Below are 22,215 nucleotides of genomic sequence, written 5' to 3'. Positions count from 1 at the left end.
AAAAATGGTGGATTACAAGAAAACTTATGGGAGTACGATGGGGGATTCACACTCCTAGGAGGTAGTTCACACTAGCAATATGTGCACATGCCACAAACACTGATTCAGAGGTGCAATGCTTATTTGTTAAATTTGCTTGTCTGTTTGATGGGCATATGAAAAAAAAGTTCATCATTAAGAGAAAATATGTGATGGTTTATTAGCACTTAAGTAAAAACAGTCTTTAAGAAGTGTACATTTTACATTTGATAGGTTCCTGTTCATGTAATAGAACTAATACATGATTTCTAAATACCAATTAAAATTCACTATTTTGAAGCATTTGTATCTGTTAGTCATATCCTTGCTTCATTACAGTTACACGGGTACTACAAGCTAGTAAATTTAAAAGATGACATATTAAACACCATACCGAATTGTCGTAATATAACTAAACAATCAGTTTCAATTATGAATTCACTGTCCTCTACCTCACCAATCGATACTGCAGAATCACGTGAGATTGAGCATGTGACTGGCAAACCATACATGAGCAACTAGCAAACCCTTCTATGCAGTGAGGTAATTTGTTCTTCGGGGAGGAATTTACTCTCAACAGTGCGCTGTGGAGGAAAACTCGAATCTTGTACTAGAAGGAGAAACTTCCCTGTCTCCAGCATCTATCCGGCAGGAATCCAGAAACAGGAAACAACCTCATTCATCACAAGACGATTTCGAAGAAGCTGAGGAAGAACCAAGATGGCATTCCCACCGAAACAGACACCAACCTTGGAAACAAAAACAAGCCAGCTGAAGACTCCACTAAAAATTTGTGGGACGAAGACAAATCACCTCAGAGGTATACTTCAACACAACTTGGATCAAAGATTGAAGCTTTAATGGCAAAATTGTTGGGAACAATGCAAACATCCCCCCAACAACAATCAAACGGGCAATCAGAATTGAATACCACACTTGAGGCTATGGGAAAAAGTCTTACATTTCTCAAGGAAGTAGTGTCAGCAAGTTACTTGAACGCTGCCTCTGACAGCACAGACAAAATGTCTGAGTCTGAAATATCACAGGAAGGTGATGATTTATCAGACAACATCACTCAAATACTAGCAGCAAAAACGAGTGTGAAAACCAGACAGACTAAAATGAAGTATTTAATTGGATGCATATACAGGGCTCCAGACGAATCCCTTGAGGTCTTTGATTATTTGAACGATGTTATGAAGCATGCGACTAATAATAGTTTAGAAGTCATTGTTATCGGTGATCTCAACTGTGACATTAGTAGCACCTCAAGGCAGACAGAGAGGCTGCTGGAATGCACCATGGCCAACAAACTTGAACAATTGATTAGAGAACCAACCCATGTGACTTCAACAACATGCACTCTTACTGATGTGTTAATCATCTCAATGGTTGTTTAGGAAGGCAGATGCAATCAAAATCGCTTTTAACGACCATTATCCCATCTACAGTGTCATTCATGGCTCAGTGATGCATGCAAACAAACATTAGATCATAACAACGCGCTCCTGGAAAGAAAAAAAATGTAAACAGTTTTATAGCAGATCTGAAGCGAGTGCCATGGAACATGATCAACTCTCACTGACGTTGACAACATGTGTTCACCCTGGGAATTGCTGATGAAATCCTTGATTGACCAACTTTTTCTGCCAAAGAAGAAGCATATTCGAAGACAGGCGCACCCTTGGCTTGACAGTATTGTTCTTAAACTCATGAAAACACGCGATCAAGTATACAGGAGGGAAAAAAAGTCACAACTATCCTTGGATTGGAATGAATAGAAATCCCTTTGAAACAGAGTCATCGCTATGAACAGAAAAGCAAGGAAGAATTATTTTAGAAATAAGCTCAAGGAAAACTGCGGTAAGCCCAAGGCCTTTTGGGACACATTACGTCAAGTCTTGCCCTCCAAGAAAAACCGCACTGAGATCAACAAGTTAGTGGTTGATGGTGAAGAGCTAATCGACAAGCGTGACATCGCAAATTCACTGAATGAGTTTTTCACAACAATTGCTTTCTTGCTGTTAGCTAGTCAGAAATCCAACAGCTATTCATTTGAGCTACAACAGGTGAGCCCTTTAACAGTTCCCAGTCACAGCTTCATCTTTTGTGCCATGAGTGAAACAACGTCTTCAAGGCTCTATGAACCATGGAGATATCTAAGGCCACGGGTGTACACACCATTCCGCCCAAAGTCATTAGAACTGCTGCACCATACATCAGCAATGTTGTAGCTAAGTTATTCAACACATCCTTCACATGCGGCCGCTTTCTGTCCACCTGTAAAACGGCTAGGGTGACTGCCTTGTTTAAAGGAGGGCCCCAGACTGAATATAATAATTACAGAACAATCTTCATTCCTCCCTGTATCTCAAAAGTGCATGAATCGTTTGCCAACACTGATCTTCAAGGATCTGCAGCAGACACCGGCCTTATCAGTGACCACCAATTTGCATATGCTTATCTTAGCCATTGTCTGTACTTTCTTGGACCTAGGACACTTTTGATGTAATCGAACACAACATCTTGATCAGCAATTGTCAAAACACGGAGTGACTGGAAACGAACTTGAATGATTCAAAAGTTACTTACAGGGGAGAAACCAATTCGTGTCCTATGGAAGTGTCAAGTCTAAACGTCGTTTAATCATGCACAGAGTTCCGCAAGGTTCAGTTCTTGGACCTACTCTATTAAACCTCCATATAAACGACATCACCTACACCTGTACAGATCGTGAAGTAGTGCTATACACTGATGACATGAAAATTCACGTCAGTGCAAAAGATGTTAGTGCAGCAGAAAAACAAGTCAACAAAGACCTAGAAAGTACTGTCACATGGTGGAATAAGAACGGTTGGATAAGTAATCACAAGAAATGTGAGGCCATGCTGGTATCTAAGTACACTGTTAAAAACACCCGAGTGTTACAGAGTATCCTTGACGGTAAACCAATAAAACAGTCAGATTGCTTTAAGTACTTAGGAATTTACAACGATCATTGTCTGACCTTGAGCAAACATGTAGCCAATATACAATCTAGGGTTTACCCTAAACCGAAATTGCTCAATAGGATTTAATATTTCCTCAGTAGCAATATTTTTCTCAGAATTTACAAGCAGACTGCGCTACCTTTGTTAGACCATTTTACAACATGAACAACATTTTTATTTTTATTTGTTTTACACACTTTACACACTTTATTTTTCTTTTTCTTACAAAATAATTTAGATTATGTTGACCCGCAGATAGCAAATTTGCTATTCGAGGCGGGTCAATCATCAACAAGCATTATTTACAATATATAAAGAAAATTAAAAACTAAATAGTTAGATATTGTTAAATTATAAAAAGAAGCATAACTGGCAAATACATCAATAGTTGTTCAATAAAGTATAGAAGCAAATAAATTAGTACTGAAAGGAATCGGATCAATTTGTTTTAATTATGCAGTCCTTAAGTTTAGAGGAGATCTTTTCAACATCAAGATAAGAATCTTCATTATCTAGTATCTGAAATAAAGACGTTTTAATTTGTTTATTAAAGGAATGTTTTGATAACGTTTTGAATTCTTTCTTTCTTTCTTTCTTTCTTTCTTTTTTGGTTGTAATGTATAGGGCAAATGTAGCGAAGTGAATTTCCAATGCTTAGAGCGCTTGCAAAACCAAGCAATGCACATAATGTTGCATGCTGACCACAAGATGTACTCAGGAGATGCGTGCTAAATTTCAATTATTGTCATCAAGCTACAGTATGTTACAAGATTATTAACAACATTAATTGCCCTAAGCAGTTGACAGGTTACTTAATGAAACGATCACAAAGACATTGTCTATCCTTCAGAGATCAAACATTAATAGATCTACTGCACGTTAAGACTAAATATGGACAGACCTCGTTGAAGTTCTCAACTGCAAGTGCCTGGGACAGACTGCCAAGAGATATATGTGAGCTCACAACACTTGCACAGTTTTAGGGCAAAACATGGACAACTCCCATCACATTTGTACGAGTTAAACGTAGACTTTATTTAATAATTCTTACATAAATTTTACGGTAAAAACGAACGATAAAATCCGACGTTTCGGAGTAGTCATGACTCCATTATCAAGGTAAAAGTTTAAAACATGCAAATAACAGTATTTAAGCGATGTGGCGCGAAAAATTAACATAATAGGTGCGAAGATTATACAAATACTTTCGCACGAATAGAGTCCGATTGCACGTTCAGGTTTGGCTTTAAAGTTCTTATATGAAGCATTTCGTACAATAAGCAGTCAAATTTGTTCCTGCACTTCTTAAGAACTTCGAAGCATTTCAGTAGGTCCTGAGGGATCGTCCCGTGTACGTTCTTGCAATGTTTTGAATGAATAAGTCCGAATATCTGCGACTATTATCCGAAGCTTCCATCAATGATTCCAGTAAATTTCAAGCTGTTCCCCTGGAAAGGCCCTCGAGTAAAGGTAGACCGCCAACATATTACCACCCCCTCCTAAAGAAAGAGAAAGATTTAGACGCCATTGTTCGTAGAATTATGCCTAAGTCCATAGCAGATACTGTTCTTCCTACAGGTTCCAGATTAGCGCATTTGTACGGCTTACCGAAAACACACAAGGAGCGCTTGGCGATGCGCCCTATACTATCAGCAACGCAAACTTACAACTATGCACTGGCGAAATGGCTCGACACTAAACTTAAGCCTCTCTCTCTGAATCGCTACACAGTAACTGACATTTTTTAATTTGCCGACGAAATTCGCGAATTGGAAATATCAAACGGCGACATTCTGGTTTCTTACGACGTGTCCTCCCTCTTTACCAACGTACCCTTGGATGAAACAATTGAGATACTCGCGAACAGAGCTTTTGACAACGACTGGTTTAATTCAACCTATGACCTGAACCTGACCAAAACGGACCTTGTTGACCTTCTCAGTGTAGCTACAAAAGGACAACTCTTCCAGTATAATGTAGCACTTTACGAACAGACGGATGGCGTGGCTATGGGTTCCCTTGGTCCCCTGCTAGCTAATGTGTTCATGTCTTCAATTGAAGAAAACCTCGAGCGAGAGGGTAAACTTCCTTCCTTCTATCAAAGGTACGTTGATGATACACTTACTATCATGCCAAATATCGCAACAGCATCTAACTTCCTGGACACTCTTAACAAGGCACATTCTTCCGTAAAATTTACGATGGAAACCGAATGCAATGGCATGCTCCCTTTTTTGGGCATCCAGTTACTGAACCGATCGCCCCAAATGGAGACAAAGGTGTACGTAAAACCCACGAATTCAAGTCTCCTCTTACATTACCAAAGTCACGTTGACAATCGGTACAAACAGGGTTTACTCCGAACTATGCTGGGTCGAGCACATCGTTTATCTTCTTCTTGGTCACACTTCTCAGACGAATGTGACCGATTGAAGACAGTATTCTCGCGTTTAAAGTACCCCAAACACCTCATCGACTCTGCCACCAAAAATTTCGTTGACTCAAAGGTTTGTGACCAGCAGCGACCATTATTACCAACTAAAGAGACGGATGACACAATTCGAGTGGTTCTACCATTTTAAAGACCAAACCTCAGCAAATTTTGTGAAAGGACAACTCAAGGATCTGAGCCTAAAAGTGAACACCAACATCCAGCCCGTATTTGTCAGCCGAAAAATTGATCAAGAACTGAATGTGAAAGAAGCAAAGCCATCGATCGTAAATGAACAGTGTGTTGTTTATAAATACCAATGTGACCTGTGCGATGCAGGTTATATAGGATACACACGCGGACATTTACACAATCGTGTAAAAGGACATAAACAACAGTCCTCAGCCTTTGCCAAACATTGCAAGAACGTACACGGGACGATCCCTCAGGACCTACTGAAATGCTTCGAAGTTCTTAAGAAGTGCAGGAACAAATTTGACTGCTTATTGTACGAAATGCTTCATATAAGAACTTTAAAGCCAACCCTGAACGTGCAATCGGACTCTATTCGTGCGAAAGTATTTGTATAATCTTCGCACCTATTATGTTAATTTTTCGCGCCACATCGCTTAAATACTGTTATTTGCATGTTTTAAACTTTTACCTTGATAATGGAGTCATGACTACTCCGAAACGTCGGATTTTATCGTTCGTTTTTACCTTTTTATCTTTTAAGAAATCTCTTAATACATAGATTTTGTTACTCAATTGTAAACTGCATGCTTTTTATTTTTATTGACTTTTATGTATTTTTTTATTGGTCACCAATTGATACCAGTCAATCACTATTGATTGACTGACTAGTCTTTAATCAGGATAAATTAAGTTATCATTACTATTAGTACAATATAGAAGCAGGAAAGGAGAAAACCTCACCAAACTACTGAGCAGGAAGACAATCTCCTAGCTAAAATCGCTGAAGGGTTCACTCTGGATACAAATGTGAGTCCTGATACAAATTCAAAACAAGCTGATATTATAAATGACTCAGTCTCCAAGAAATTGACTGGAGAAAAAGTCAAAGCACTGCTAGGAAAATATCCCAGGCCAAAGAACTGTAACTCTCAGGTGCCCAAGATATATCCTGAGATCTGGGCAAAACTCCCTTGGCCTTCTAAATTACGTGATATAAGAATGCAAAAGAAATATTTATGTCAGTAGCCTGTTTGGCTAACCACATCTCATCTGCAAAGCTGAAAAAAACTTGGAGAAGAACTTGTTCATCAGAGCCAACACGCTCACTGACACTCAACAGAAAGCCGTCGGGCAACTCCAGCACCACTTACCCCACTACCACCAGACGGTTCATTGCTGGACTGCCGCCCAATCGACCATCAGGTATATACACAGGTGACTCTGGATGAGCATGACAGAGTTTGAGAATTCTGAGCTAGTGATGGGGGGCTTTAAGATCTTGGGTTCCACAATGGAGGAATTGTCCAACTCCAAGAGGGAGTTCTTGCAGATCCAGGACTCTTTATTTACCACCTGCCTCCTTCAGAATGCAAGACGTCCTGTACCACTCGAAAATGCCCTAGTGCAGTGCTTTGAACAGGCTGTCTTCTGTTGGGCCACAAACACACGGATGTTGCTTGTGGATCACCACAAGACAACGTGCCAACAGGGTTCAGCAAAGATAGTCCTGGACAAGGTGCTGCATTGATGGATCACCATCTATGTCAAACACATTCAGCCTCAATTTGCTGGCATAGACTAGGACCACCTTTTTGTAAAAGACAATGAAATGCAGTTTAGTGCTGGCACTATTGGGAAGCGAGTTACCGAGATCTTTAGAGCAGTAGGGATGTTTCCTGACCAAAGGGTCGTTGCAGGCGTACTCACAGTGCATATGCAGGGTCACCATAAATAGTCATGGGCTGGCCTCTCGGGGAAAAGGCATTTCTGTCCAGTTCTAGGAGAAGGTTGGAGTCCACCAACATGCTTGCATTGCGTTTTCTTCCTTCTGAATTCAAAAACATTTGACTCGAAGGTTAACAAATTAAAAGCAAATGAGTTAGCTTATTTATGGCCTACTAGACAACATAACTTATTAGCAGGTCCAAAGATACTTCCGATAAGTCCATTTAGAAGGGCAACCAACAGAGACTTCAGAGAAAGAACACGTTTATGACCATTGCATACAACTCTTTGGTATTGACCAGGGCGAGATATGGGCCTGATTGTTCCATCAACAAATCCAAAGCAGGTGTCTAGAGGTGCACCTTTTGCATGAATAACAGCTGCATATTCTTGTAACATTGCTGGACTCTGAATATCAAAATTCCATCATGAAATTCGATGATCATGGGTGAAAAAAATAAGATCCATCACTGTGTTTGTAATCATGCTTATTTTGGGTGCTGGTCTTGCAAAACGATGAATCATGTCTAAATAGCAGCATGTATGCGAGAAGCACTTCAGATGCATGAAAAGCCCCTCAATTCTACCACAGATTGTTCTTTGCCAAGAACGGTTAGTGATTGGTAACTGGAGTACATTTGCCAGTGATGGAATGTCCTCCTCCAGTCTTAATTATCTGATGAAACAATGTTTAACTCCAGTGTCTGGATGATCCGAGATTCAAAGTCTTACATTAAATTGTCTTGCAAACTTTATATCTTTGAAAGGTGTAAGTATTTAACCTTCAAAAGTATATATTATCATGCCCACGATCTAGATGATTGCGAACTATTTAGTAAGAAAACACCAGAACTTAAGTGGGTATTCTTGGGAGAAAAGAATAAGTGCCTTGGATGTGGACGAATGCCACTCTCACCATATTAAGCAGGAGATTGAAAACACAGTAAACAATGCTTGCACTTATCCTCAAAATGCCTCATCTCATGCCACCAAGCAGCAGAAATCAGTCATTTTACATGCGATCCTGCCTGTGCGAGTCAAAGGGAAAGGCAGTATTGAAACTGTCACTACCTATGCTTTTTATAGTAATGGCAGCGTTGGCTGTTTCTCTAACAACAGTTTGGCATGGACGAAGAAAAGACAGAGCTACAGTAGAGGTCGTAGGTTGTGGGTGTGGGTCGTGGGGAAAAATAGAAGTATGGTTGTAAAATTACAAGAGTCGCCTTATTTTTATGAAATATTTCAATTACTTACCAACCACCTTCCCCACCTGCACAGTCAGTTAGAAGGTGGATCCACAGAACACAGGATCACCAGAAAGGCTTTTAGGCACTTCACAAGATTTTTTTTCACCTTGACGGGTATTGTTGGCCATTTGTTCCAAAATTCAACAACTCGTATAATTATATTTAACAAGATATATTTGCATTCAACAACACTTTCTTGTTCAACTTCAATCTTTCCTCTTTACATTCAACACCTATATTTATTCAACTTCACTGAAATATATTTGTACTCAAAGCTACATTTATTTTCATATTGAGCTCTAACACATAATCTACTTTGCTGCTATGCCATTTGCATTCAACTTCTACCTACGTATTTTGCTTCAAGATTTTAATGCATACATTCATATTCAACTTCAAGGAAGTTTATTGGCATCCAACAACAGGGTTCAACTGTATTAATATTTTGGTTTTGATGGGAAAAAATAGGTTTGGTACTGCTGCAAATACTTCTGAAAACAAATCCAAAATAACCATCTGGAAGTGGTTCCAATGTTGAAGTATTGAATAGTGAGCCCAAAGATTAGAGTTTGCACAATTTATGCGGGTTTTACATTATATATAACACGCACTTCTCCTGGGTGTTTTGCTGTTCACACCCTTGCTGGAATGGAAATTGTACTGTAATGTTTAGCATAAAACTAGTTCCCTACATCAATCTTGTTAAAATCACTGATGAAGTCTGTTTTATTAGACGAAACGGCGCAGATCATAAAGTTAACCAGATCAATTGCTCTTACATGATTAGTGTGACTAACGCACACATCACCAGGGAGCTTAAAAGTACAACTGCATTAGTCACCTGCAAGCAAGCTCTCTTGGGTGCTGGGGGTGAAGGTGGGGGTGGGGAAGACAGGAAAAAATGGAAAGAGCTTGCACTGAATTAAGATCGCAAAACCTCTTTCCTTTTCCCCTGCTACCCCCCTCCTGCCCCCTTCCCAAGAACCTACTCACAGGCTACTGCATATGCCTGTATTTATACCTAAAAACGAATTTTACATTTTATGAAATACACACCTATGGATTTGCGTACATGGACTACAAACTTTGCGGTTATACTCAGCATGCATCAGACAAACAGCAGCAAGTCACCCAAAATTTGCTTTTACTCCTACTTTCATAGTTTGTAGCCCAGTACGTCCTAATAATTGTGGTGTAGTTTTTTTTTGTGAAAATATTTTTTTCAAGAAATGAATTTTTCTGTTCAACCGCTCAAATACGTAAATTTTCACCGCGAATATTACCCAAGTTATGTGACCTCCTGTAATGAATAGACTTGACCTCTGGTATTTCTGTCGCATAATCCTTCGTTTTATCATCTAAACTTAATACCCTGTCATTACTGAAGCTGGCAAAGAAATACTTAATTTTTGGTGAATATTTTTGTGACATACTTTTCCTATGTCAATAAGTAGCATCAAAACAGACAGTTTTAACAATGACCAATGTGACAGAATCTATTGAGCTTCAACCTTTTAAAAGAAAAAAAGGATGGTTATAAAGTTACTGTAAAAATTTCCTTGTGTATCGTAAAAACCCGCAGATAAGCCGCATCTTTTTTCCAAAAATCGTTGCTAGAAACTGGGGGTGCAGTTTATCTGTGGGAACTTTTGAAAAAGGTGTTGTGAATGTCGATGTCAATGGGAAAACGTCACACAGCACGGAATTTCCCTTCCCCTGCAAACCTGTTTGCAGCGTTCACAACAGCCTGTAACTTCAACAGTAATCAATTCTCCACGCACGAAAAAGGATGAATGAATGAAGATTTATCAAAAGACTGGTTGGAAACGGTTTGGAGCAGAGTTGGTGGTTTAAGTTGCCAAAAGTTGATGCTTGTATGGGACTCATTTCATTTGCATCTGTCACCACCAGTCCGGAGGACACTGCAGTCGTAGAACATGGAATACACAGTTATTCCTGGAGGGATGACAGGTTTACTCCAACCTCTTGATGTCTGCATCAACAAGCCATTCAAAGATCACTTAAGAAGCAAGTGGCAGGAGTGGATGATTTTTGGGGAAAACACCTTGACTGCTAGTGGCTGTACACACAAAGCTAAGTTGAATGTGATCTGCGATTGAATTAAGCAAGCATGGGATGATATCCGAACCATGATGACTCAAAAATCCTTCCGCAAGTGTTACATCACTAATGCATTTGACGGAGAGGAAAGTAAGGATCCCTTTGAGGATGTGGATGACGTAGAGCCAATCCATGATGAACTGTACTATGCTGACACTACTATGTTTGGAAGCAGTGATGATGAGGAGGACTTCTATGGCTTCTAATAGTCTTGTACTGAATCTGGTTGAATTACAGAGTTTCATTCCAGAACTTTTAAATTGGCATGAAAATACCCGGCGGTTACTGAACTTTTTATATTTAATATTAAACTGCAAAGAAATTATTCTTCTTGACAAATGTTCCTTCTGGTACTATTATAGATTGTGTCAATAAATAAATGCATTTTGTATTTTAATAAATAGTCTTTTTCCAACTACTGATGAACAAAGAAATAAAGACTCCGCTACACTGGGCAATGTTTCATGCAGTTTATCCATTTGTGTAAACTCTTAAAACATCATAGTGCTTCCAGTCCCAGTTTTCCATTTTCCGAAAGTTCCACTCACTTTCTTGTTGTAATGCAAAAATCTATGTAAAACTGTGTTGAATGAAGTAATTCCTGACAACAAATACCAGAAGATCAGTCATATGTCAAAGTTGGTAGAAACGATGCTCGTTTCATTACAGTGCTAAAACTATGGGTAAGACTTAAGCATTCTCCATTGAAATGTTAATAGTGAGTTTACGTTCAATGAACAGAGGCTGAAGAAGACTTGTCAAGACTCGACTTTGGATTTCTTTTGATTTCTTTCAAAAAACTTTTTTTCCAAAATTTGAGCTGCTCAATTCAGGGTGCGGCTTATCTGCGGGTTTGGCTTATCAGTGGGTTTTTATGGTATTTGTGTTGTTCTTGAGACGAACTCAAAGTCTGGCAAAATTTATTTTCTAGTGACCATGAAATACACATGGTGTGTCTACTTGTCGCCACCGTTTACTGGCATAAATCACTACAATTTGTAAAAAAATCTAACAAACACTCTTACCTTGTTTACTCATGATTTTATTAGCTGTTTTAATGATCATGTTATGCTCTACCACATTGTAGCCAGATTTCAGTTCCAGTTTATGAATCAACCTCCGAAATGCCAAGAGATAGGTTTTTCCTTCCTCTCTGCTTGATATCTAGCAAAACTTTTCAGAAATTACTGCATTCAGAAAAATAAAATGTCCAGATCATGGAACCCATACATTGACTACGATGTATCCAAGGCCAACAGAATGCTTGGCTTAATTAAAAGAACTTGTAAAGGTCTAGATGACCCTATGACCTTGTGAACTCTTTATTGCTCACTGGTTCGCTCAAACCTGGAATACAGTTCGGTGGTGTGGTCTCCCAATACAAAAAGAAATATTGATAAGCTGGAAAGGGTACAGAGAAGAGCAACTAAATTTATCTTAAAGAGCAATGATCCCTATGACATTCGTTTGAAGAAGTTAAACCTCATGTCACTGGAGAAGAGCAGACTACTAACTAAGTAAATAATGACAACATAAATATTGACATCAGTGAAAATTTTAGATTTCCACTCTGACGCAGACCGCTTTTCACTTAGGTCAAAGGACTTTTTTAACATTAAAGAAGAAATATGCCAGAACTAATGTCTTGAAGTATAGTTTTTTTCCATCGAATAATTGACATGTGGAATCAATTACCTTTCAATATTTGTTATTCTAATAATGTAAGTATTTTTAAGTCTAGAGTTAAGAAATTTATTGGTGATTCTTGAGTATTTTTCCTTTTCATAAATGCATTTATTGAATTTATCATCTTCAGTGTATTTATATTAGTCCATAGGTGATCTGTTTTTATTCTGATAATGTAAATATTTTCAAGTCAAGAGTTAAGAAATTGAGCTTAACCCAAACTGCAAACGTTCACAGTGGGAGCTGGTGCTGATTACCGATGTCTTCCCTGTTCATAGTTGCGTTAAGCTCTGTGCTTGTTTATCGTTGTTCAATTCAGGCTCTAATTTCCGCACTGGGGCTGAGTGTTTTGCACTTCATCAACAGATGTTTTTTAATCAAGCATTTTTTGTTTATTTAAGATACAGCATTTTTTTTGTTTAGCTTTTTTTGTCATGTCTGTTTTTGTTACACCTGATATAGGCGATCCTCATGTGTATTTTTTTGCTTTCAGTTGACTAGCTAGCACGTGTGCAAGAGAAAACTTGCTGAATGAACTAGTTCAAAAAATTGGTAGACCCCAAGGACTTTATTTTCCTGGTGAATCTTCAAAACTAGTAGTACCCAAACCTGTGGTGCGACACATTGTCTTTCATTTCATCCATGGGCTTTCACCAGCTGTGGCTTCAAGTACAGGTTGGCTGCTGCAAGTTGATCGTTATTTGCACAGTGTATTGACTGCCTCACTCTGATTTAAATCATTTTGATGCTGAGTTCAGCGATGCTCTTATCTCGGCATTATCACTAAGCCCCGATGTCTACGTCCCAAGAGACCTAAATTGTAACTTGCCGCCAAGATCATGGATCTCTGGTGGTCACAAATTTTGTTCAATTTTCAATCTGACCCAAGTAATTAACAGCCTACAAGGATAACAGAGACATCAGAGACTTTAATCAACGTTATCCTCGCTTCAAGAACAAGTCTCATAAGAGAAGCAAAGGTTGTACCTGTTCCATTTAGCCATCACAATCTGGTCTTCATTTCGCTGGGGTTAAAGAAAAAGCGTTCCAGGCCAGTTTACGTTACTAATAAAAGTTATAAAAATTTCGACCCTGACTCCTTTCTGGACAATTTGAATTGCGCTCCATGGTCAGCTAGCGATTGTTTTGAGGACATAGACAATAAGCTAAATGCGTTCAAGCTATTGTTCAACCCACTCCTAGACTACCATTTGCCTACTAAGAAAATTAAATTGCGAAGCCAACCAAACCCATGTGTCACCGATGAGATCTGCTCCTTAATTAGAACTAAAGATTACTAGAGAAAGATCGCAAGGAAGTCTTTCGATCCTCTGGACTGGGCTGCCTACAAGAATTTTAAGCGGGAAGGTAACTGTGAATTGAGATTAGCTGAATGGAAAGACGTTGAAAACCAGATTAGAAACAATCCCAATAAACCAAGGTGCATCTGGAGAACGATACGATCATGTCTTCCCAGAAAATCTGTGAAGAAAAAGCCTTAGTGACAGTGATGATGCAGTGGCCAAAGAGTTTAATGAATTCTTGAACTCTATGGGTCAAAACACAGTTGAAGAAATTTATTTTATATGCAACTAGTATCTTGATAGTTAATGATAATTTTTGAGTATTTTTTAATTGTCTTAAATCAATTTGTAATGTCATTAATTTTTTAATCAAATTGCGTGGGAAGTCACTGCCGTGGCTAACACCCAAAATAAAGACCCTGATGCAAGAGAGAGAATACTACCACAAAAAGGCCAGCAAAACAAATAACAAGGTTCACTGAAGTGGATGCAAATGGTTATGTAATGCAGTAAACCTCAAACCCCATAAAGAGAAAAACAAGTATTATTCCACTTGCCTCTCTGATGAACAGGACTTGAAAGAAATGTTTAAAACAGTCAATCAGATCCAGCCAGGGAAATCAAAAACAACAAACAAAACTGAGAACCTATCAGCAACCAACTTAAATGAGTTCTTCACAACCATTGCTAGTGGGCAATTTTTCTCCTCCATAAATTAGAGCATAATGGAGTATGAGGCCCAAGCTATAAGTGTTTCCAGTACTATCTCTTCACCTGCTAACAGAGAGTAAAATTTGGGAAGGAATTATCATCTAGCCCTCCCCTGGATTATGGTGTACCTCAGGGTTCACTATTAGGCCCCGTACTCTCTATGCTACTTATTAACGACCTTCCACTGTGCTTATTGCAATCCAACATCGTGTATGCGGATGATACCATCATAAATACCACTGAATCAGAGTGAGACTGCATCGTGACGGAAATCCAAGAAGACCTCAAAAGAGTTGATCAGTGGGTGAAAAACAGCAACCCTGTTCTATATCATGACGACCAAATGTATGCTCTTTGGTACTGAACAGAAACTTGAGAAAGCCTCATTCAAGATCCAGCTTCATGGAAGTGACATTGAAGGGGTGAGCAATTTTTGCTTCTTAGAGTTCACCCTTGACAAACACCTCTCATAGAAAGAGCATGTTAGTAGTTTTCTCTAAGTTTAGCAAGTGCGTGGGAAAGTGTGGGTCTGCCTGGCCACATCCAATCATGTTTGTCTGACAAGATCAGGGTTTTTAGTAGAAGCCAGGTCCTGGGTACCAGCCCCCGTCTACTATGAACAGAGTACCTGCCTACTTAAAGTAGGAAATTAAAAAAAGAATCGTCAAGAAAAAAGTTATCAACCTCAACTACATATTAACTCTTCCCTATTAGTAAAAATTTGACATCACATGGCTTGTACCCTCCAGTCCAGTCAGCGTATGGTAAGTGCCATAGCACTGAGAGTGCTCTTTTAAAAGTGCAAAATGACATCCTAATGGACTTGGATTCTGAACATGTTACCATTCTTGTGTTACTTGATATGAGTGCTGCGTTTGACACAGTTGACCACGGAGTGTTATTGAATCACCTCAGCACAAGCTTTAGAGTTGGGGGATCGGCATTGCAGGGGTTTACATCCTACCTTCTCAACAGATCACAGCGTGTGTCTTTTGACCAAAATTTATTGGAGAAGTTCAATTTGCACTGCAGCGTTCTTCAAGGATCATGCCCAGGTCCATTGCTGTTCACCATCTATGCCAGTAAGCTTTTTCAGGTTATTAAGAACTATCTACCACAAGCGCACAAATATGCAGACGATACTCAGCTGTATCTATCATTCAATGCTGACTCGGCTTTTTCGTAAAATGATACAGTTGAGTCAATGGAGCAATGCATACAGGCTATACGACCATGGATGATCAAGGATAAACTACGCCTGAATGATAATAAGATGGAGTTCATGATTATAGGAACCAGAAAGCAAGTGGCTAAAGTGAACATTGATGGTCTTAGTGTCGGTGAGAGCATTATAGCTCCCTTGACTTCAGTTAGGAACTTGGGATAAAATCCTATTGTTCTCTCTCTGCATTACATCGACGATTTCAGTCGCCCCTTCATATTGATGTTTTGGTACACCAACAATGCAACTGGCAAGCATTGTCCAGTAATAATACAAATTGCATAATCCTTTTTCATTCCCCAATTCAGCCATTGTTAACTACTTGCAAAGATGATATAATCATTGACTCTCATGAAATCCTACTATTTTCTCTCTCCAACAATGCAATTAGCACGTATTGTCTAGTAGTTATACAAATTACATAACCCTTTTCATTTCCCGGAATTTAGTCATTGTTAAATCCTTGTAAAGATTATGTAACTTTCCACATCTTTCAGGTGTGTGATTGAATTTCATGCAAACGTAATTTGCATTGTATATTAACGCAATGCACTTGGTTATTTGAGTTGTTTGTTGGAAGGCAAAGAGTTGCTACTGTTTTGAAGCTTGATGGAGGATTCTTCGGAAGACGAATCTGCCATTTTCATAACGCAGAGCCAGAGGTCGGAAAATGCCGCTGCCGTTGAAGGTAATTACGCTTTAACTTTTTGGGGGTCATTTTTAAACGACTAAGAAAAGCTTTCCTTGTATTTTGTTATTGTTTATAGAAGAGCAAAGATTCAGAAAACCAATTACGTCTGTTGAGTGTGAAAAATTTGAAGAAAGTTGGGTGTCAGACTCAAGTCGTCGAAAATGGGCGTGGGTGCTGAAAGTCTTTGATCAGTGGATGGTTGAGAGAAATAAAGCCGTAAATGAAATGAGTTATAGTGGTGAACCGTTGATAAACGAGAATCTAGATGAAATGTCTGAAGAGCAGCTGGATTTTGTCTTGGCTCGATTTATTGCCGAAGTTAGAAAAGAAGATGGACAAGAATATCCAGGAAAGACTTTATATGAAATGATAAGTAGTATTCAAACGTTTTTACGTGTGAAATGTAAGAGAAATGTAACTTTGATTGACAAAACAGGTTGTAAATTTAGAAGTTTGAATTCAGCTTTGAATTTTCAAATGAAAGAAAAAGCTGGGCAAGGAATAGGCTTAGTTGTCAACAAGGCTAATCTTATTACGGAGGAACAAGGAAACTATTTGTGGGAAAACGGGTTTTTAGGGAGCGACAACGCAGAGCTGCTTTGCCACACTTTGGTCTGGGTTTTTGGCATTCAGTTTGCTCTAAGGGCTGGGCAGGAACACAGGAATTTGAGATTTAAAAACTCACAGTTATCGCTACAAAGTGACGAATCGGGTAATGAATTCTTACAGTATATGGAGGATATCAGTAAAACTAATAATGGCGGTTTGAGCCATTTGCGTATCAAAAGGAAAGTTGTTCGGGCATATAAGAACTTAACCAATGTAGAGCGTTGCCCAGTTGAGCTGTATAAGAAATACGTATCTCACGTGCCGAAAGAAATCAGTGACAACGCATTCTATTTGCGGGCTTTGCCAAAGCCAAAAGGGGACGTATGGTATTATAATAAAGCTATGGGGAGGGAAACGTTAGGGAACGTAGTTAAGAATATTATGCGAAGAGCAGGTTTTGAGGGGCACTTTACAAATCATTCCCTTCGACGAAGTTGCGCCACACGATTGTACGAAGGTGGTGTACCAGAACAAGTTATTGTAGAAACCACTGGTCACCGATCATGTGATGGGGTTAGGGAGTATAAGTGTACCTCATGAACACTTAAAAGGAAAGCAAGTGAAATCTTGCAGGGAGCGACTCCTAAGAGGGCAGAAATAGACGTCAAGGAAAAAAATGAAAAACTGTTTAACAATGATGTTGAGCAAAAATATGATGGACAAAGGGAAGAAACAGGGTTACAGGGGTTAAGCGAAAGGGTTTTAGACGAAAACCAGAGCGAAGATTATAATCAGTCAGTTGTAATTAGTACTCACAGTACGAAAATTGTTATTTCTTACAAGTGAGAAAGACTGTCATTGTCAGATGTGCCCTAAATAAACTGTAAAATGTTTTCGTCTGTACGTCTCCTGGAATGGTACTTCTCATGGTGTATTCATTTACTTTTTAACTTCAGATCTTCATCATAAATTATGCGCGGACATTCGCGAATTTTCAAAAATTACTGAGTGGAAAAGTAACGAAGTAAATACCACAGTCATGCAGCAATATTAAAAATATTGCTGGAAGCAGGCTGCATTATTAAAAATATTGCAGTGCAGCCAGTCCACTGCAATATTGAACGTTTTAGCGCGTTTAGGATTACCCCTGATAATTTCCCTGCTACCAAAAAGGACCGCCACCGTTTTCCTCAGACAGTTGGACTTGACTGAATATGAATACTTTCTCAGGCTGAAATCGCCGATATAATGCTGAGAGAGAACAATAGGATTTTATGAGGGTCAGTAATTATTCTTCTTTATAAAGTTCCCACAGTACACATGAGTAAGTTACAATGCATTCAGAATAGTGCTGCCTGGCTTGTATGCTCAACTCGAAGGTTTAATCATATTATACCCCTCTTATTTTCTTTGCATTGGCTACCTGTTGCCTACCATATTAAGTTTAAAATCCTAATTTTAACGTTTAAAGCAATATATCAACTTGCACCGTCCTATATCTGCAATCTAGTTCCATTAAAGGAGAAATGTAAATACCAGCTTTGTTCTTCTGAAGTTGCAGTTGCCCATGGGAAAAACAAAGAAAACTCTGGGTGACAGATCATCCCAAATAGCTGTCCCTACGCTGTGGAACAGTCTGCCTGCAAGTGTCAGAGACATCGATAACTTTTTGGTTTTTAAACAAACAATAAAGACTTACATATTTAGGAAGGCTTTCGGCTGTTATAGTTAGATTGATTAATTTTAGATTGTAAATTTTAGGTATTCTTAAATATACTTTATTGTAATTATTACAAGTAGTTATAGTTGTAAGGCACATTTGATCATATTCAGATGTCAATTTGCGAATAATAAGAAATAAATAATATTCAATCCAATTTTAATTGGATTACAGCCATTGAAATGGTTTTTTTGAAAAATGAGAAATGCTTTCCATTATTTAAACTGTTCATAAAACGCCTTGTTTTTTTCTGAAATACATCTCAGAATAAAGAGATGAATGTCAGTGTAAAAGATGCTTATCAGATGACACTGCTCAAGCCTGAGAAACAAAACTCGGCAATAGCCAGCATGCCAAAATCTGAAGTGGCAAAGGCAGTACCAGATGATGTGACGTTTGCCCCAATAGAACAAATGGAGTCAGCCGACCTCCATAACTTCTATAACTGCAAACATTAAAGCTGTTAAGAGCATTCTTAAAGGAAGAGGCCAGACGAAAGTTATTAGAGAAGAGGAGGATGCATCACAACTGGCTAGAAGAGAAAGATCTTGCATACTGCAAAACCTCAGGGATTTGGTGGTTGCTGTTCTCAGAAAACCAAGCCATTTTCTGTTTTCTTGTTCAAAAACACAAGTCCCTTAATACCCAGAACATTGCTGCAGTATTTAGCAGCAGCTCAGGTACAAGATACTGGAAAGAGGCATTACGGGAACATGCAGCAACAAAGATGCACAAAGCTGCTATTGAACATTAACCAAGGGTGTCCCTGTTTCAATCACAATATGAAGAAAAGCAAGCTGTTTGCAACAATGTTGTTTTCAATGCCTTTGCTACCTTGTGCTGGCTCACTAAAGAGGCATTGGCCAATGCTAAGTCCTTTTCATTGTTGAAGCTGTTTCATGTCGTGTGTGTAGATAAGATGCAATACTTTAACCACAAGTCGCCTGGTGCCATAAGAGAAATATTCCTGCACATTGGGACTGTATTGAGTTCCATCAAACATAAATCAAAGAAATCAGGGTTCTTTAGGCTGTTGATTAATGAGGTGACTGATATTTCTGTCACGGATTAATTAGAAAATTTAGTGTAGTTTTGGAACGCAACTTCCAGTAAGGAAAGAAATCAAGTTTCTGAGTGCAAATGATTTGCTAGCAGAATCTGATTCTCTGAATGCAGAAACTATCTTCAACTGTCTTTTGACAGAACTAAATAACTGAATTGCCCTTTGCACCAATGGGGTATCAGTGATGACTGGGAAAAACAGTGGGGTTGCAGCAAAGCTGAAAGACCTAAACAGGAATCTTTTCAGCATCCATCGCATCTGTCAAAAGCAATCACTTTCTTGTTGCAACACAAATGAGGGCCTTGCCTATGTGCAAGAAGTGGAGAGGTGGCTCTTTCAGGTTATTGTACTTGATGTTGGTGTACAGGGAACTAATGATGACACCCAGTTATTCAATTCTGTTGAGGAAAAAGTAGAGAAAACCTCCAAAGCCTTGGAGCTGCCAGATTTTGATGCTAAGGAGTCTGATTACAGCTCTGACTTTGAGTTTTCATAAACTACAAAAAAGTGCTGTCAGTTTCACTCTTTATCTGTTTATAAGTTAAAGTTAACTTGTAACTGTAAGAAGGAAGGAGGTTCTGAGAAAAACAACAGTCTTTTGATGTAGCTATGTAGTACCATTCTTTTTCACTATAATTAGATTAAGTACACACCATTGCAAGATCTCTCTTCCAGATTGCAGGAAAATGTGCTTCTCCAAGACTTAACTTTAAAACTTTCCTGAGGAAAGCATGTTCCTGGACCCCCCTTGAGGTTCAGGCCTTGAGTCCTCAATTTTATAAGGTACCTGTCTACTCACAGGGCAGCGCCCTTCTACTTCAAAAGTTAATGAAAACCCTACGAGATAGCACCAGCCAAGCTCTCAAGATACTAGGATGGTCTAAGTCAGAAACTATCAAGAAAAGGAACAGGTCTATTTTGGTCTCCAAATGTCTCGATAATTTAGTGCTCCAGTATCTTTGGATTATTTCAGAAGAAACCATAGTTTCCATAGTTGCAATACACAAAGACATGACGACATTCATCCTTTAAGACTAAGCCTTAGGAAGAGAACTTTTAGATACTCTGGAGCAATTTTATATCCCTCGTTACCTGAGATATACAAAAAAGCAGCCTCTTTGAAGGCTTTTGAGTGACTAGTGAGAAAGCACAATTTTACAAAGTGCCAATGTTTAAATATTTTCTATCTTGTAACATAGATCAGTTCTACATGCGTATTTGTTAGCTTTTTTTTTAATATTATAAGTTCTTAGCCTACGAGTGTTTATTAGAATCCGATTATAAATGTTGCAGCTTTTTTTTTTAGTTTTTCTTAGACCACAAGTTTTTAAGACTACAAGTGTGTATTGTAATTGATTATAATATTGTGATGATTTTAGGTATATTCAGCACCCCTATGGACGACTGCCTCATCGCTGAATGTGCCACCCTGTTATAAATAAAGTTCACTCGTTCACTACTGACGGACAACAAACCTCTTTCGAGCATGTTTGATCCCTTGTCTAGTAAGGTCCTGCCACTGAGTATTCAAAGTTTTCGCCTAGAGACTACATCAGTAGTTTCAATATTCAACATATTTCAGGAAAGGCTAACACAGCAGATTCACTATCTCAATCACCTTTAACGTGTGATAATAGCTTCAATAGTGGTACTGTTTGTGAGAAAAATGTGCAATTTGTGTACACTCATACACCCACCGTGCCTTTTGTGTGCTACTGGGTACCTGATTAGCACACCCATGGCTTACAAGACTGATCACTTGGGAGGGAAGTGCTTCTCTCAATTGACTTATTTTATGGATGACTTGGTAGAATCCCAATCAAACTTCGACTTCAGGTAAGTCTCATTTCATTTTTGATTTATTTTTAAAAAGTATTTCATTGTTTGCAAAGAATAAGCATGACAGAGTTACGAGTACTCTGTGTACTGTGGTCCTATTCCTTGCTTTTCAAAAGTGAAGAAGAACTGCTTTACATTAAATGATCCAAAAGAATTGCCACAATAAGAAATTTCTTCACACTTAGACCCTGTTATCATACAGACAAATCACACTGAACTGTGTGGATTTATTTGATAGCTGTTTGTTGCTAAGGAGTTCCATCTGGTTGCAACATCTCTCACTAGTTTATGTTTGGGCAACTCTAATAATTGTAGTTGCAACACAGCATCTGTGGAAATAATGTACCACTAGTATTATTTTTGCAGGAAGATTGAATACTGAACTGATTTGTAAGGCTTTACTACGTGTTGGTTCCAAATATCAACAATTTACTAGTCAAAGTTTTAAAGGGTGTAATTAACAAAGGAAAGACCTCTAAATAAATACAAATCTTTCGTCCCTGAATGATGATCTTCAACATCAACTTCCACAATAGCAACTCCAATGCTCAAGTATGTGTGCACATAATTCTAAAGCTAGAGAAAACAAATGTGACAACGCAATACTCAAAGCTGCATTCAATATTTTTCCCTTCAGAATTTTAATTGGGGTCTGTACTTCAAACTTCACATACAACTGTCCAAAAAAAGTAGAAATTGAGCA

The 22,215-nt window shown here is 38.6% G+C and overlaps 1 protein-coding gene, 1 long non-coding RNA gene and 3 pseudogenes across 3 annotated transcripts; all 5 read left to right on the top strand.

Moving 5' to 3' along the window:
• Nucleotides 1–1,785: 1,785 nt before the first annotated feature.
• Nucleotides 1,786–2,927, top strand: LOC149038817 (uncharacterized). Its single transcript, XM_089185696.1, has 2 exons — nucleotides 1,786–2,087; nucleotides 2,183–2,927. Exons 1-2 carry the CDS (start codon nucleotides 1,827–1,829, stop codon nucleotides 2,528–2,530), a joined length of 609 nt encoding a protein of 202 aa, XP_089041822.1. The 5' UTR covers nucleotides 1,786–1,826; the 3' UTR covers nucleotides 2,531–2,927.
• A 1,150-nt stretch (nucleotides 2,928–4,077) lies between these two features.
• On the top strand, nucleotides 4,078–6,029 carry LOC149038816 (uncharacterized; annotated as a pseudogene).
• Nucleotides 6,030–11,933: 5,904 nt separating this feature from the next.
• LOC149038815 (uncharacterized) lies at nucleotides 11,934–12,574 on the top strand (annotated as a pseudogene).
• A 3,539-nt stretch (nucleotides 12,575–16,113) lies between these two features.
• LOC149038814 (zinc finger MYM-type protein 2-like) lies at nucleotides 16,114–17,882 on the top strand (annotated as a pseudogene). The gene is made up of 2 exons (XR_016180529.1): nucleotides 16,114–16,338; nucleotides 16,418–17,882. The product of XR_016180529.1 is annotated as a zinc finger MYM-type protein 2-like (transcript).
• A 147-nt stretch (nucleotides 17,883–18,029) lies between these two features.
• On the top strand, nucleotides 18,030–18,787 carry LOC149038813 (uncharacterized). Its single transcript, XR_016180537.1, has 2 exons — nucleotides 18,030–18,170; nucleotides 18,446–18,787. It is a non-coding gene; the product is annotated as an uncharacterized LOC149038813 (long non-coding RNA).
• Nucleotides 18,788–22,215: the final 3,428 nt, after the last annotated feature.

This window comes from Pocillopora damicornis, chromosome 10 (assembly GCF_964200805.1).
Source record: "Pocillopora damicornis chromosome 10, jaPocDami1.2, whole genome shotgun sequence".
NCBI classification, from domain to species: domain Eukaryota; kingdom Metazoa; phylum Cnidaria; class Anthozoa; order Scleractinia; family Pocilloporidae; genus Pocillopora; species Pocillopora damicornis.
The sequence above is the reverse complement of the archived record's forward strand: the minus strand, read 5'-3'. Positions and strand labels throughout refer to the sequence as shown.

What these genes read in the sequence shown, in the direction of transcription:
- LOC149038817 (XM_089185696.1), top strand. Translation starts at nt 1,827, where the DNA reads ATGAACAGAAAAGCAAGGAAGAATTATTTTAGAAATAAGCTCAAGGAA. An exon ending in ATTCATTTGAGCTACAACAG is followed by an intron (nt 2,088 to 2,182) that starts GTGAGCCCTTTA and finishes GAGATATCTAAG; the next exon opens with GCCACGGGTGTACACACCAT.